The sequence below is a fragment of the Ooceraea biroi genome, chromosome 2 (genome assembly GCF_003672135.1).
Source record: "Ooceraea biroi isolate clonal line C1 chromosome 2, Obir_v5.4, whole genome shotgun sequence".
NCBI lineage: Eukaryota > Metazoa > Arthropoda > Insecta > Hymenoptera > Formicidae > Ooceraea > Ooceraea biroi.
The window spans coordinates 15,685,314-15,702,525 of record NC_039507.1 but is presented as its reverse complement, the minus strand read 5'-3'; the positions used below and the strand labels follow the sequence as shown (position 1 = coordinate 15,702,525).

General features: G+C 47.0%; 1 protein-coding gene across 5 annotated transcripts in view; it reads left to right on the top strand.

The window, feature by feature from the left end:
- Positions 1–17,212, top strand: part of LOC105280181 (RNA-binding protein Musashi homolog 2) — a 98,259-nt gene that overhangs the window by 36,118 nt on the left and 44,929 nt on the right. The window contains exon 1 of one of the 5 annotated variants that reach the window (XM_026975233.1): positions 12,137–12,831. The exons of 3 other annotated variants lie outside the window; for them this stretch is intronic. In XM_026975233.1, the coding sequence (XP_026831034.1) occupies positions 12,800–12,831 (32 nt within the window). In that variant the 5' untranslated portion in view covers positions 12,137–12,799. Of the gene's footprint in view, positions 1–12,136; positions 12,832–17,212 lie in introns of those variants that run through there. One more of the 5 variants, XM_026975235.1, reaches the window with a different exon arrangement.

The window sequence follows — 17,212 nt, the reverse complement described above, 5'->3', positions numbered from 1 at the left end:
CAGAAATTGATGAGGCTCCTGTTATTTCGGAGTTGTAAATCATTGCTTAGTTAGGCGATATTAATCTTAGAGAGTTGTACTGATATTTGAATATGTAACACAACATCGCTGATGTCACAACTGATTCCGATGCATGGGAACTTGGCTTTAATCGCAAATAGATTAAGCTTATGCTATGTTTGCATGTGAGTAATGTGTAAACCTGTACGTCCTGTCTCCAGTTGTTTTACGATTATTGCATATACACGGTGCACGATACACACTGCAATAACGTACAATTTGCATCGGTGATCGCAAGATCCCGATAGTTTCCTTCTCAACCGATTAACAGGTCCTGCCATATGGAGCCTTTGTTATTGCTAAACATTGTTCGCGTAACTCATTAATAAACCATTTTTCTATGCGCAATATGAGCACGCATAATCTACAATACCTAATGAACCGCTCCTGGCACGCTGCCAAGAGCGCCGAGAGGGATCATCAGTCATCATTCATCGTAACCGTTTAATTTCCAACGTGAAATATCTCGGCAATTAAGCTTTAATTACTGAAGCGGGACTGATCTGAATTCAAGCGAGTCACGTAAGACTCTGTCGTTGGTTTGCGCGCACGCACACAATCTCCGAACTTTAAATCGTGAATGATCTCGTGAATTTCCTCGGTATTTTCGTCTTGATCGCTGGAAAGTCCGCTATTTTCGTTATACGTCAATCGCAAATCATTTCACACATCCGCGTGAGATCCGCCTGGTGATACTTGAACGTCCGAGCACAATAAAGTACCTGAGACAATGCGGCATTGTACGCGCGTTTCGAGATATCTTGCACGGAAGGTCAGCCGTCGCATTATCGTCCGCCCGTCGTGAACGGGCTGCACGGTTTCTGCAGCGAGAGGCTGGTGGGATGAAAAGCAGGTTTCTTCTATTTCCCAGTTTTGATTAAAGTTCCTTTGGAAGCGGCGAACGCAACGATTCTTCGCGCGCGCATACACACACAACGTACTCACATATACACTCAAAAGGATAGATGAATGAAAACCCGTGCGCCACGCACGCCTTTCCGTTCGCTCGCTTTTCCGTTTCCCGACATCTTCCGCCACGGTTCTCCAGCCGAAAGAGATACAGGCAGATCCGCGTTCGCGATTAGGTTTCTTTCTCTCTTCTCCTAGCACGCCCTTTGTTCCTGACCCGCGAACCTTACCTCTTTCAGTATCGAGCAAGGAGAATAGTAATCAGGAAGAACCCTTTGTGTCGGCGCGGTGATATCGCGAAGGTTCTCGCAAGACAGAGAGACCTCTCTGCGTGCACTCGCTCGCTCGGAGAGATGGAAAGAAAGAAAGAAAAAGAGTGTGTGCGCTGTCATTGTTGTCCACTGTACGTTACTGATTATCCACGAGACTGTGAATGATAACGAGCATCGGTGCGTTATGAAAAACGTGACGTTTTCGCGCAGATTCGCGACTCGAAATCGCGAAATAGAATAGCACGCTTAATCGCGCGTACGTGGATACGTAGCGTAATATCCGGATACGTGCGCCGAAACGCTCGAGTATTTATAACCGCGTATACTATATAACGTAACGCTTTTCATTCTGTCGATTAAATGCCACATCGATCGCCCGAGTGTCGATTAGCGGTATTAGCCCGGAGAGGGATTATGTCATTCACCGCGACTGATTCGCGTCAGATTCGCGGATCGGACCGTCGATTCTCCTCTCGTTAAAAGAGTTTAACGGTGGACGAACGTAATAATAAATTCACAAGACAGCACGACGGATTTTTACCGCTCGAAATCGGATAATGTGCATAGAGGGAAGTTGCGAGTGACAGTAGTGTCGTTTTTTTAGATAATGCAAATGCGCGACAACGAAAAGAGAGTTATAGTTCTCGAAGAGAGTTATAGTTCAAGACAGCTGGAGCTGGCGTTGTTTACTAGTTTACCGTGTTCATTTTAATCTGCTCTGACATATCTGGCTACGTACGCGGTGCATTTCGAGCCCCGTTGATTACGCAGCTACGCTTCAAAGTAAAGTCGTCTCTCATTTGGATACTCCTCGCGCTTTGGGCATTAGTTTGCGCGCCGACGTGTTTTTGCAATGTTGTCTACATTCACGCGTCCTCATTTGGCATTTCGGCGTTTTCTCCGCTACCGTTACGCACGTAACGAGCGAATGGTAAATGACGAACGCGCCACCGTCGCATTTCATTCTCATTGTGCTTTGTTGCAAGAGAAGTTACGAACTAGACGCTGCAGCCGGGTGCTAGTATTTTCGGACGGTTCATTGAGCAAGGTGGCAGTCTGCGTCGCTGACAGCTGGTGTGTCGGTTCCTTTATAGTTGATGCGACTTTCGAGGTGGCGGGCGACCATGCGCGCGTGCATACATGCGTACGTGCGTGAGATGAAGCGTCACGACGCGGGGCAGGTGTAAGGTCGCCCACGCGACGTATATTGGTCGACGAGATAGAGTGGGTGGCGTCCACAATTAGCCGATGTTAGCGCGCGCGTACGTCATAAATTGATATTACGCCAGCGCACGTACGAACGTACCTGCTGCGTTTTGCTTTTTCTTCCCTCCCCTCCCCGCCCTGGCCCATCGCCGCGTGGGTGACAAACTGTTCGGATTTTTGCTAGTCGCGCGTGGAATTAATTTGCACGACGCCGACGCCGGAAATGGAGATTGAAATATCTGCTGGCTGAGTTTTCCAGCGGTCAGATACGACGACGAGAACGAGGATGACCGGCTGGAAACCAGTCGCGTCGCGATCAGTCGGTGATGTCAGGTTACAGGGGAAGCAACCCCGAGCAACGAGATTAAATGTTTGATAAATTTACATTGTGCTCGCCATTTCGAACGCACGTTTTCATGTGTTTAAAAAAAAGCAGATATCCGCCTGCATATCTTTTGTCCTCTTTCCCGGCGAGGATTCCTGGTTTTTTGAGCATCTCTGTTTTTACTTAATTTTGTTTAGCCCGTTTTAGACTATGCAATATATCGCGCAAAAGTTTTAAAGCAAGAAATATTGCAGAATATTATACACAAATTGCAAGCAAATTGCATGTGTTTCGTAAATTGCGCAAGATACTGAAATCGTACTCTATTCCTGAGCAATTTTTTGTCTGCTGGTATGCGTCATGGTTCGTACGTTTCGAGATCTGTTCTTTTTAGTTAAACTGTCTGCACTAATGCAAGAAGTATATACATCTGTTCGTTTTAGCTGCCTGCACTAGTGCAGAAAGAACCTCGAAAAAAGAACAAACTTTTGTTACTTGTTTGTTCATGATTAGTACAAGGTTATGATAATCGCCTCGTTACTCACCTTTGTATTATTCGTTTTGTTATGTATGTTCCTATTAATAAGCACGCTATTCCTGTATAACTGATACGTTACTCCATGTTTTCAGTTTGTACATATAGCGTATACAAGTGCATATTGCGCGAATAAAATGTACTTGCGTCAAATAAAATGTACAGTATAAAACACAATAATTCAACGGCAAGCAATTCTTGCAGCAAAAAAGTGCTTAAGAAATTGCATCAAATCTAGCGCAATATATTGCACAGTCTAAAACGGTCTTAAGGATGCTTGACGTAAGCGCATCGATTATAAACGGACCGCGTCCCTATTTTCCTCCCGCGAGAAATTTAGGTATACAGCAACACTATGCATCTTATGCAAGTACCGACTCAAAAATCAAAATATCCGGAAGACATTAGTATGAAACCTCTCCGCTCCGCGATCGATTTCCATTCAGCATAAGAACTCGTCAGGGATTCTATTAGCGCGACGAAATTAATGCGCGGTCCGCGATTCATGCACGTATCACGCTACTATTATCTTGAATTTTACACAAGCCGATGCGTCCATTCGTAATCCCTCAAAAGCTAGTGAGCATATCTGGAACAAGAAATCCCCGTAGTTAAATGGAGTACTACTCCGAGGTACTCCGCGCGCTGATGACGCCCCGAAGAAATTCATTATCGCAAAAATGAAGGCGACATTCACGTCAGAGATACTGGACATCCCACGTAACAGCGCAACGCTGTTCCCGCTTGCTCGCAGCGAATATATAATAACGTTAAAATCTCTCGCAAGAATGAACACGACCGGTCACTGCTCTGATTTATCCTTTCACTGGACGGGACGAGGAAAATAATACTCTGACAAAACGAGCGGCGCGGCGCCTCTAAGGCGTAGAGCTACTAAATAAATTATTTAACAATAAGAGCGCAATGTGTATCAATAATTCCGTCGGGGCCGCAATTGTACCGTCAAATCGCGAAATCACTTTTATTGCGTAATCCGTGCTCGAAGGACAATCCTCAGGGCCATCTTAGTGGCCCGGAAGAAGGGTGTACCACCCCCTGTATCACACGGTCTCTCGCAGTGGCGTCCGGGCAACCGCAGCGATGGCCCTACATACCGCACAGCAGGGTCGTATAAACGAGTTTTCGGTGGAAGTGCCTCGCTCGACCCACGAGCTTCCGGTGTCGCGGAATTGCCTTGCCAGTAACGCCTTTACCACGGTACACCGCACGGCCGCAATCTGTTCTGCATTATCTCCATGTCTGGAATCGCCACCGATCGACGCGCTACTTTGACGATCTTTTTTTTTTATTTTCAACTGTACCGTTATAATATTGTTGTAACAAAATTTCGTAGCGGCATTTTAATGAAATTCCAAGACAAAATTATTATATATCTATATATGTATATGTAAATATTTATTCAATATATATAATATATGCGCCGTCTTGTTCTACTAATATTTGTCTTCTTTGTGGTAGCTTTATGATTCCATCTTTCCACAGAACTTGTTATTTTGTCATTAAAGAAAATTAAATAATGCTGCAGACTTTTAATGCAACCAAATATATAACATATTACGTTGCATATTGCCGATATTATCGTTGGATCGAATGGCTGTTCGCGATTCAAAATTCTCTTGACTGAGAAATCATACTTTCCCGCGAAATTTATAATGTTTCTTTTTGAGATAAAATCGTTAATTAAGGGTCATGGCCAATGTTGGCTAGAAATATCTTTGCTGTTTTTAACGTTAATATGATACGCTATCTTCCAGATAAAAATAATGCAAACTTATGTCGCGTACCGTGATAGCATCCAGAAAATACCAGAATATCTACTCCAGTTCCTTTCCTCGGTTTCCTCCCAGATCGATACGACATCAAGCTTGACAAGCGAAACAGAAAGTCCGTGTTACGACAAGCTTTCGGTAACGATTTCGCCGGGTGATATCGCTGCCAGGATATCGGAAACGTCGTAGTCGCGATACATGCGATTCCGTACGCGGGTAATCCCTACATTTTCCGCCAGGTTATCTTTGATAGTAAAAAGAACGTGGAAAATGCGATGTACAACATAAATAAATTCAGGAAAACAAAAATTATCACCAAAACTATCAGCGGAAACGGATTTACTTTGCTGTAGGCCTCGGAAATCTTGCTCGCGAACGGCGGATATCTTGCCGCGATGCAGCTGGACGGGCGCGAACGCGGGATTGGTGGTCGGTTCAGTTACGCACGCACTCACGTAAAAAGCACGGACACATTCACAAACAGTACGATTGTTAATAATAGTCCGAATCGCCGCAAAAAGTTACAAAGTTTTCTGACTCGCAGCTGCAGCGCACTAAGACGTATCATTCGGAGCAGTGGATTGCAGCGATGTCACTGCCCAATTGAAGAAAGTTATGAATATTTCGTAGATTGCTTCGCAAGTGCTTTTATCGCAATATCGGAAAACACGACCGACCGACAGCCGAACGTACGAGACGCAGCGTCTAGACTCGCGGGATGTTTTCTGACAGGCCACTATTTACGCGAATCGGAATTACTGAATCCTTTGACGAGTTTGACAAATATAGATCTATTTCTGCGCCTAACAACGAGAGGATGAAACGCGACCGACGGTTATTTATTCCCCCAAGTTATTTATTCTCACTGGTGCAACTTTTCAAAAGAGTATCGAAACGATCGTTTTCTCTCTCGATATAATCGCGATTCAAAAAAACAAGCTCTCTGAAATAAACCAGTTATATCAACTAGTTTAGCAGGCTATTCGTAGCCTGTTTTTTCCGATATGAAAGTACCGAAGAACTAGCTTCCAAATGATTAACGATTTGGAAAACGTAGCCGGCAACCCCTTGATTACCGTCATTTAATGTCTCGTGACAGTAACATTGCCTATTTGCCGATGTCACGATGCCATAGATACTTGTTTCTTTCGCCGTTTCACACAATCAGATAGTCAGAATACGGTGTTTGTTTCCGAGGGGGAGTCTTGTTACGAGCAGCGTACCAGCTGGCACGCCAGGCACAAGGCAGGTTGTACTACTTGCTCGACAACTCCTCCACCACGTACGTGCGCGACCGCTTTTTCCACTCGGTATTGATAATCTATTGTTATGCGCTTCGCTTTCCTCGTTTCCCTTCCTTCGTTGAGGCGAGCGATTTAATTTCCGCGACACGAAAAACGCATCAGTTTCTATGGCAATTTGCGTCTCGATCTCCTGCAGGTCGAACGAGATCCAAAGGATCGTTGCCTTCGTGTGATGCGCGACGAGCGCACGCTGAAATTGATTATCACGACGTGCACGTCAGGCCTAGCATGCCAAGTAACATGACCCAGTTATATCGTGAGGTGTCACAGATCATTATCACGTCCGGTTCCAGAATGACCGCCGTCCAGGTCCCGGGAATTTCGCAAGATCATTCCGAACGCGCATAATATTTCATCGTGTAAAACGAAATCATCCGCGAAATTTCGCACGACGTCCTCGTGACGTCGTCTCGAAGCGCGAGATACTCGTTCGCCTCATCTGCAAAATGGATCGTACGTCCTCTTGGAGCATCCGAGCTGCTACTCTCTCGCGCAGCTACTTGTTAAACTATGACAATAACGAACATTGAATTTCGGAAAATAATTTGCTCCGTGAAAGATGCGCGAACCACTCTGTATTATTGCCGAGAGGCAAGCGAGCGCCTCTTCAACGTACATTTTCCTCAATACGGCAGTAGTGCACTTAAAATACCGTACCATCTCTCGCTCCTTAGTAAAAGCCCTTTAGCCGCGGCCAGTTTATGCCCCGCGTTTAACGTCTGCATTATCCTGCTATCGCCGATATTTCAAACTAGCTATGAATTCGCGGGCGATATTACGCAATCCCGAGTAATGAATAATTTATTATCTAAGGTGCTCCTCACAAGTTTACCCTCTTGGCGGATGCCAAGTACCCTGGGAGAAGTATTTGCTGAACGTATCCTCAAAGTAGCATGATATATATTTCCCTCCCCCTTCCCGCCGCTTCCGTTAGCGTTACTGTTTCGCAGCGCCTTGTATCCTTAAAACCTTGATTGAATTTTAAGAGGTTCACGCGATATCTCGCGCTTGGAAAAAAATCTCAGATATTTACAACGCCGGCAGTTCCTTCGCGACTCCGAGAGAGCTTCCCCCGCGAGGACACTATAAACATCTCGATGTAATGCGCGATACATATTTGTCTCGGTGCCGGCTGCGTAATCGCTACTATGCGATACTTATGGGGTTCTTATTTGGTCTCGTTGCGGCACCCGGGCGATACCACCGGCTTCGTGTTTCTCGCCTCGGTGTCTCGGTCCTCGCGACCTGTTCTCGAAGCTGCAGAGCGCACCGGAACGGAAGACGAAAGAGAGGACCGTCGTTTACGGGCGGTAAGTCGGCCAATTTATGGCAGTCAGAAATTTATAGGTTCAATTTCCGCGATATTTAAACGACTCGACGGCTAAATCCTCGCCACCCGCCGCTGCCGGCTCGCCTGTTCTCGCGCGCGCGCACGTATGCACGGCATTTTCGTTGATTTTTTATTATCCCGACGTGCTGTAATGAAATAAAGGTATTCCGTCGTTATTCCCATCGGTGCTCGTACATTCTGCCGCAATTTTTGTTTTTCACGCTTGCTGTTTTGGGCTAATTGCGCGTATTGGCTCCTCACCGGGATCAATAATTACGATGATACACTTTTTTTCATCCCTTTGTTGTAGGAAAAATCGATTTCGTGACTACACCTCCGCATGCATGCATGCATGCATGCATGCATGCATGCGGGCGGACATATTTTGCGACTACCGCTTTAAAATATAATCGTGGCGTATCACGAAAAGAATTAAACGACAGCGCACTACGCGCACGTGTGTTTACAGTGAATTCAATTTACTGCTCTCGCTGGTTTTGTTGTGTGTACCTTTGGTAATTGTTGTCCATCGTCGCGGTGTTTATCAAAACGTTGTATCCCGGAATGCGTGCGTCCTAGAAGCGACCCCGATGGAGTTTTCGCGGGGGTACGTGTGATACACACACAATCCTTGCCAAATATACGTTGCTCGTGCTCGGCGAGCGGGGAATATGTATACGAGCGAGCTTTGAATATTAATTCAAACTAACGTTATTCTCCGCATACGTGGCATTAGGACGGCGCGTGATTCCGGTGAGTAGATAATTCGAGATATTTCGCGACATTGAGACGGACGGAAAGGGAGAAAAAGGAGGAGTGAGAAGAGAGAGAGAGAGAGACGCGTATAATACGAGAGAGGGATGTTTTCAAGCCTTTTGCCTCCTCGTAACATCTCCATCGCGTGGCCGGTAATCCGAAATGCCTCTCTAATGTCCTCCCTCCTTTCCTCGCCTCGTTTAGATGAAATCAATTTAAATGTAGTTCGTTAGCTCGCGGGAGGTGGCTTGTGCGCCGTTATCTCCCAGAGGAAAGAAACGCGGTTGTGTAGCGACGACGAACTACCGTCGCCGGTCGCACTATGCAAATTGAATTTACGTAATAAAATTTCCGTCCCAGTCGTACCTCAGAGCTCGCGACGGAAAGAGAGAGGGTGCCTCACGGAAGGGGCCCTTCATCACCGATCTCTCCCCTCGCGGTTTCTCTCTCGTCGAACGAAGCATTGGAGAAGCGTTACGAGTGCAGGAGGTGAACCCCCAGGTGTCTGCCTCGTCTCGAGTGGGATCGTGTTACAGGGCTGCGAAGGGCCGATCGGGGAGCAGCGTTTCCTGCCCTTTGTCTTCGGCGACTCGCGCGGAAATCGTTTGCTCGCGAGTACCACGCGAGTGCGCGCGTCTGTTGCTCGCGGGGTTGGAGGTTGATAAGTCGCGTGATATCATCCGCAAAGAGAGACTGCAGACTGCGCATCTCCTCTCCCCCCCTCTCTCTCTCTCTTTGTTTCCCTCTCTTTCTTCTTCTCGTCTGAGGAAATTTTCCTCGAGGATGTGTATCCCGTGTAAAATCGTGGAGAGTCAGGCTTGAAACCGCCCTGGAAGATTCATGCAGGCGGATCTTGCAAGCGTAATACGCTCCTCGAAGTGTATTTGTACTTGATCTCCTTCCTCGTTCTCCTTTTTCTCGCAAGAAATATTCTGGCTATGACACAAGACGGCTTTTCGTAAGACCGTTACGCTTTGGAACATCGCGAGATGGATATTTTCATTTTTCTGAGCTACATATTGCGAGACGAGCAGCTGCGCTCTGTGTCGTCGAAATGTTATTTTGTCAGAGCAGGAAGAGATATTCTCTCGAGTGACAGTCGCTGACAGTCCGTTCGCGTACAGTTGTGTAATTAGTTGAGACAATTTCTACTTAGCCGAAGAAAATAATGATACAATAAAACGTACGCACGATCAACACGTATTCTTTCAGTTATGAGCATCGACTCGAGACATTAACCCCAGCTTTCCACACTTTCCATTTTCACGGGCTTTCCACACTGAAGTACAGGCTACACTACATCGAACATTTAGTTAAAAATATAAGAAAAAATCGACTGATTTTAAATCACTTTTTTTCGATCGATACGCCACACGTCAAGGAATATGCCTATGCATAGGAAAATTTGAAAAAGAAAGTAGTTTGTAAAATATTCGCTTGTGAAAAAAGGTTACATTAAAAAAAAATCGTGAATTACTTTATTTTACTTGGGGTTTCAGGCACCCCCCCCCCCCTGTGTGCTAGGGAAGCTAGGGTTAATAATCACGCAATCACTTTCAACTCACAGTGTGCACAGCAAAATCACCCGTCAAGCAAAAAGTGTCTCCGCCAGCTAGCATCGACTACACGGGGTCCGCTCAACCACAGCGGCTCGCGTTGACTTCCGGTAGCCTGCCGTGGACACGCGAATGTGCATTGAAAATTTCGACCGGCGCAGCAATTTGGATAGCAGCCAGCACGCGCTGCGAATCCTTTGCTGCCGGGATAATAACGCGCGACGTCTCGCGCGTTGCGTGTTTCGCGAGCGAGCGAGACCGGTTACGGTGGATGTGCGGAAAAACGGGCACTCGACTCGCGATGCAACCGCGTCTGGAACGATGTGCCGGCTGAGTGCATAAAAGCCATTGTTGTTACGTGTATGTACGCTGCATCCCTCTTTATTGCTCGCTTCTTCTCTCTTTCCCTTCCGCATCCTGTACCGCGCGCGCCATCATCCTCCCTCTTGCCGGCGGTTCCTGTCTTCCGGCTCTCAATTATGCAAAATCGTTGCAGGCTCGTTGCGAAGTTTTCGGAAAAGCGCGCGCCGCTGAGGAATCGCGGCGTACCGCTGCCATCCCGTGAAACGTGGCGAAAGTGTTTACTCTTAAAACTACTTAAGCGAGTTAAGATGGCGAAAACCGAGTCTTTATTTAGTCGGGGATTAGTCGACCATCGTGAATGCTAGTTGAAGAAGATGCTCGACGGAGCTGATCATTTATTCGCGGAGCGTCGTTAATTTGGGAAAGTTTACGTCACAAACGCCCCCGTCTAACGTCGTCGACCACCGTTAATTAATAAAACACGGTCTTTTACACATCTCGCTTTGGCGACGCGTATCGTATCCGTAAGGGAATACTTTAGCTGCGTTTGTTTTGCACTCGTACGACACGTGTAATCGTAGTTGCATAACCAATGGCGTCAGCCCCGACTATCCGTTCGCCTTATGGTTTCCATACCGGTTCCTCCTGGTCGCGGGCCCACGTCCCTTTGTGTTCGCGTACCACGTATCCGGATTTGCAACAATACGCCGAGGCGGCAATTTTTTTCTCAAACCGTTTTCTCTCGGAAATTATTGGCCGCGTGTGTTCGAAGCGTATCTTGTAATTTCTGAATTTTTTCGACCGTTTTCTAAAAGGGACACGCAAAATTGATCGAACGATCGAGTCATGCTATTATTATTCATAGAGCTAAACACGAGGTCATTAACAATTAAAAAAGGACAGGTTTGCGATAATTTTGTCAATCAATGTCCCGTCCTAATTAAGCATTCGATATTGTAAAATTGATTATGAGACCTAGGCGCGGCAGTGGAGATTTTATCCGCTATCAATTTTCTATTATGTAATCGAGTAGAAAGGAGGAATGGGGGAGGGAGGGATGGGACAGGTGTGGTCGCTCCAGTTAATTGAAGCCTGCTATTAATTAGCAAATATTATTAAATTCATCCGCGAGCCTCTACGCAGGAATATATAACGCTTTACACTTTTGCGAAAGCAAGCTGAAGGGATAAAAACTGAAATTGATGCAACGTAATCGTGGCTCTTTTGGACAATTTATTATTCAAATCGTACTCGGAACGTTCCTCAGATTGCCGCTTCTTTTCTAAGCGCGAAATTCAACAAGTTCAAAGAATCCAAAGTCTTATTTCGGCTTATGAATATTCATTAGAATGCTGATTAGAGATCATATCGACGTTCTCGCTGCTTTCACTAGCTTCGCGCAATATTTTCAAAATGGTAATATTATGAGCCGACTGAGCACCACTGCGAGGACTCTCGGGCGGCCGTGCGCGTACGGCACGCCATGGCCCAGTCTTTTAGCGAAGGGCAGAGCAGCGCGAAGCTGCGAACCGACGGTTATACATCGGCGCACATTCTATTCCGTCTGCACGATGCGCGCTGCACATGCAAACACACGTACACACGCATCAGCGCACCCGCGCGTGTGCAAACAGTCACGTACACACACATGCATCCACGCATGTGAACCACCGCGACGTAGTACGCGCAGTTGCCGCGACGCGTAAGGGCGCGCTGTGTCCCTCGCGGACCGCCCAACCTAACCTACCCCTACCCCGTGTCTGGTATCCCTTCGGCCGGCGATCCCCTTGTCCCCCACCGTTCCCCCTCAGTCGGCGCCCCACTATCGCGGTGTGTGGACGGTGAGAGCGCACAGCTGCCATACCGTCGCGTTTCCAAGTGCGCGAAACCTGCCGCGGAGAGAGAGACGTGAGACCGCGTTCGTTCCTGGCTCGATCGGTCGGTCGGCCGCTAACCTACAAATTCGCGAGGCAGTGCCTCTACGCAGGCGGCGTGGTTCGACCGGCTCGCCATCGTCCTTCGTATCCGCCGCGCTTGTAACGTGCGCGCGATCCTTTGTTTCGTTACATGCGCTAGCGCGTTCGCACAAGAAAGAGAGAGAGAGCACGTACGCGCGCGCGCGCGCACGCTCCTTTGCCTCTGTCGAGTAAACTGCAGAATCGGCAAACGGCGAACCGATGTGCGTCCCTCCTCGCGTGGTTCTCTGTGTTCCGTGCGCGCGTCCAGCAACACGAGCGACGTCCGACGTCTGCCGTACCCTGACGCGACCTTGAACTTGTGTGCCTGTACATATTCCGCCGGCCGATCGCCCTCTCTCGAGACGACAGCAGCGAGGGTGGGAGAACGAGGGAGAAAAAGGGGGAGAAGGAGGGATACCGATACAGCGGGAGAGAGAGACGCACGGGCGCCGACGGCGACACGAGCGACGTCGGGATCCTGGAACCTCGACGAGGATGTTCCCTTATTCGACCTTCCCGCCGGTGGGGTAAGACCAATGGCATCTCCTTATTCTCGATGATTCCGGACGCGATTGATTTCCGGAAGAGTGGCCCGCGACGAAGGGCGCCCACCGCCGCCGCCGGCACTGCGCGCCGCTTCCTCTCCGACGTCGGTCATGACGCGCAAACGCGTCCTCCGGGTATCATGGCCCCGCGTGGACGACGCTCTCGGCGAAACGACGTCTTTGTTTTTGTCACGCCGTGGACGCCGCGCGTTTTTGTGTCTCGCTACGTCCACGGCTCGTTTGCATGTCCAGGTTACCCTGAGGCACTTACTCGAGCAACTACCGGAAGTGACGCTTTTTTTTTGTTGTCTCCTCGCCCGCCGGGCTACCCTGGCGCGAACATGTAATTGCATTCCGTGACGTTATTCTCCGCCCGAGCATTTCCGAAAAAAAGACAGGATTTTTTTTCGTTTTCCGTCAGCTTTTCTTTTTATGACTGTGGAAACACTCGCATTCCAACGACGCGTTTCTGTTTTGTTCGGAAACAATGGCTCGTCGGTCGACCCAGGACCATGGTGGTTGGTTGCTCGGCTGGCTCGCACGACAAGGAATGTCACACTCGCTGCTGCTGCTGCTGGATCCATAAAGCAAAATTCCGAACCGCGTTAGCAGCCTCCCTCGAAAGGTTCTCCTGGACCTTTCTTCGTCGATTTGTTTTCGTTGCGCCGTCACGCTCTCCGAGCCGCCAAGAGCGTGTACGTATTCCGCTGAGCGTGTTCCTTCGAGAGGCATGTCAGACGTCGTAAACGTGTTCCGTTATTAAGCACGCGCTTAATTATCTGACGAATACAGAGATCCTAGATGCCCCGGATATCTAAATCGAGATCGGTTCTGACAAACTTTACATCCGCAATCGCGACGTGAGCAAAAGTATCCGATTCGCTTCGTGTGAAAGTTCACCTCGACGCTATTTAACTTTGTACTTGGGGTTGGCATGTGTGTCGAGTGTCGGCTGTCAAAGAGCGTGCAGATCGAGACGCGTCCAGACTACTCAGCTGTCTGTTACATCTCGCTGGTTTGCCGGTCTCGTTAAGCTTGCGCCAGACTATGCGCGATTCATGATTCGTATACCCTCAGAAAGGATTTCTGATAACAAGACGAAAAATATTATTGACTAATTTAATCGTATTACAAGTATAAAAAATATGAAAATAAAACAATTTTTAATTTAAATCAGTAATTTCTATTCTTCTCTCTCGAATTAAATAAGATTGTCTTACTGTCTTCAGACAAGAGTAACATATACAAATTTATGCTTATATATTCTTGTATGTAGAATAATTTGATATTAGCGCCACTTTATAGTAGGCTTTGTCGATGTCGACGCATCATTTTCTCACAGTCACTCGTCGACTCGACGCTTCTGCGTCCTTTATTCCGATAAAACGGCCAATATTTGTGTTGCAATCGAAAATCGGGAAAGTGTTTCTGTTATTTACAATGAATAAGTGCAATTACTCTACAAGAAACATTAAAAGATATGGAAATGTAAGTAAGTATATACAATATACTTACTTGAGAAATAAGATTCGAGATAAGACATTTCCATATCTTTTACTATTTCTTGTAGAGTATTGCACTTATTCATTGTAAATAACAGAAACACAGAAATACACAGAAACACTTTCCCGATTTTCGATTGCAACACATAAATATTGGCCGTTTTGTGCAGATTCTACCAATTCTCTTAGAAGAATAGAATAAGATGTCTTTTAGATCTCACAATATTCTTAAATCAAGAATATTTTGAACTTGCTACAAATTTGTATCTAAATCCTTCTGAGAAAATGAATGAGATAACACCAAGATTATTTGAATCTAGATTTTCGAATTTTCTATTCAAGATTAAAATATGCTTCTTTTCAATAATAAATATGATTGTCGCTATAGCGATCTTATTTTATGATAGATTAAAGAGTAATAGCATTAAGTCCAGAAATCTTTTCTGTGGGTGTAATTTGTAGAGATTCATTGGACATTCGGGAAAAGTCGTTATTCGTCAGTGTAAACCTTCCACACTATTCGCGATTCGCAGTACATCATTGATAGTTCGAGTGGATTGATTCGTAATGATTCACGTCCTTTGAGTTTCGTCAGAACACCGCTCGACTAGCGAATCAGTGCGAATGGTGAATCACACATGACGAATCAACGAATTTTCCCTCAATACTATTTACAAATATACGAATTACGAATCACGCATAGTCTGGCGCTAACTTTACGGGCGCATCACAATCTCTCGCGAACGAATTAATCAAGGCACGTGTCGCGCGGAATACGCGCGAGTGTCGTCACGTGTTGCGTTGAAACGCGTCCACTTGGGACGCGTACATTCGGGACACCCGGTGTCCGCGCGCGCCTCGAAATTCGGCCCATGTCCGCTTTGTTTGTTCGTCCCCTTTGTCGCCCAACGTTACGTTCGTTCGTTGGTTCTCTCTTTCCTTTTCTTTTTCTCGTTCTTTTTTCCTTCACGTATGCCTTTCACCATTTCCCACGCGCGCGAGCACACGTGCCCGACGATCCATTTCCTCGACGCCTGGTGGGCGCGTTCCGGGATCGAGAGTCGAGCCGAAGCGGACGGCGGATTAAATCGTCGATTGTCACGCTGATCTTTGCGCAAAAACACAATGAGGAAACGGTAGCGGTTGTTGCCTTCAACTTTCGCTTCTTTTCATCGCGAAAGCTGCCCGTGTCGTGGCAACGCGATATCGAAAGGTGAGACACGAGCTGTCGCGATTACGTTAGGTCAGGTGGTTCGGCGACTTCCTCGGCTTCTCATCTTTTCTCTCTTTTATCCTCGTTTTCCTCTCTATTTCTCGTCACGATTGCGTCGTCATGACGATGTCAAAACAAGCGGCACGTCTTTGCGTGCACAACCTTGGCTCGGAAATCATGAAATGTGAAATGTCAATCTCTGGATTATACGTCTGTGTGTATACGTACGTACGAGCGACGCGACGTATCTTGTATGTCAATAATTCTGAATGGATCACAAGCGTCGTGATATTCTAATACATCATCGAACGAGCACAGAGATCCAAGATGCCCCGGATATCTAAATCGAGATCGGTTCTGTCATGCTAATGCGCTGTTGCGTCGTGATAATGTATTTCCCAATTACGAGCGATCGAATACATCTTTCACGTACGAGTAAATATTCTTTTTTTTATACCTTGGGAGAAGAAGAGAAAAAGAAAGAGAAAGAATTATCCGCGCGAGAGCACGCCGATGCAATAACTCGTGCAGTAACTTAAACGCGCACCTGTTTTGCATTTCACGGCTGCGATCGTTGATCGGACTTCCGCGCGTGCGGTGCTACACACGTGCGTACGTTACCGGAACTGAGCACGAAATAAAAATTTTGCGTTCGTTCCACCGCGCCCAAAACGAGACGCCGTCTCGTCTCGATGACTCTTGCCCGATATTCGGAGGGTGCTCCGAAACGCGACACCCTTGACAGTCGGCGATATAGAATTCGCCAGGAAGCAAAAAAGAGGAGAAGCCAGGAAAACAGTCGGGGCGGACGGATAAATCGATCTCTCCGTCGGTTTCCAGTGACATAGACCTTGGTCGATGCGCAACTTTGTCGGGTTTCCCTCCTCGCGACTTCCTTTTCCACCCTCCCCCCCGTCACCCAAAGATTCGCTCCTCATTTACCCCGCTGATTACTTTCCTTTTCTTCGTTTCTTTTCCTCTGTCTTTTCTTTTTTTTTGCGGTCTAGAAGATACCCTCGCAGAGCGATGCGATCGTCCGTCTCCCAGTCGTAATCTAGATAGATCGAAAGGGATAGGACTCGTCCTGTCGGTGGGCACAGATACATCGGGTCGTTTCATGATCAAACTGCGAATTTCCGTGACGCTTAATTAAATGTGTAGTGCTAAATATGATGGAGATTACGACGCATTTGCGTAATGCGGACGTACGTGCAAAACGATCGCGGGCTTTAATTGGCGTAGGAGATTTCGTCGTTTAATCGGGTGTTACGTAATAATATTACATGTAACGTTACCATTGCGCAACTGTACGGTTAATCTCTAATTGTATTTTGGCCGTAGAACGTCCGCCTGATTAGAGTTGGCGGTCGGTAGAATGTTGGAAGCTGAAACTATTTTATTGCTCAGTACGTGATACACGCGTACTGCGATCCTAAAGCTAGCGCCAGACCATGCGCGATTCGTAATTCGTATATTTGTGAATAGTGTGGAGGGAAATTCGTCGATTCCTCATGTGCGATTCGCCGTTCGCACTAATGCGCTAACCGAGCGGTATTTTAACGAAATTCAAAGGACGCGAATGCATTAGGAATCAATCTATTCGAATTATGAATTATGTACTGCGAATCGCGAATAGCGTGGAAAGTTT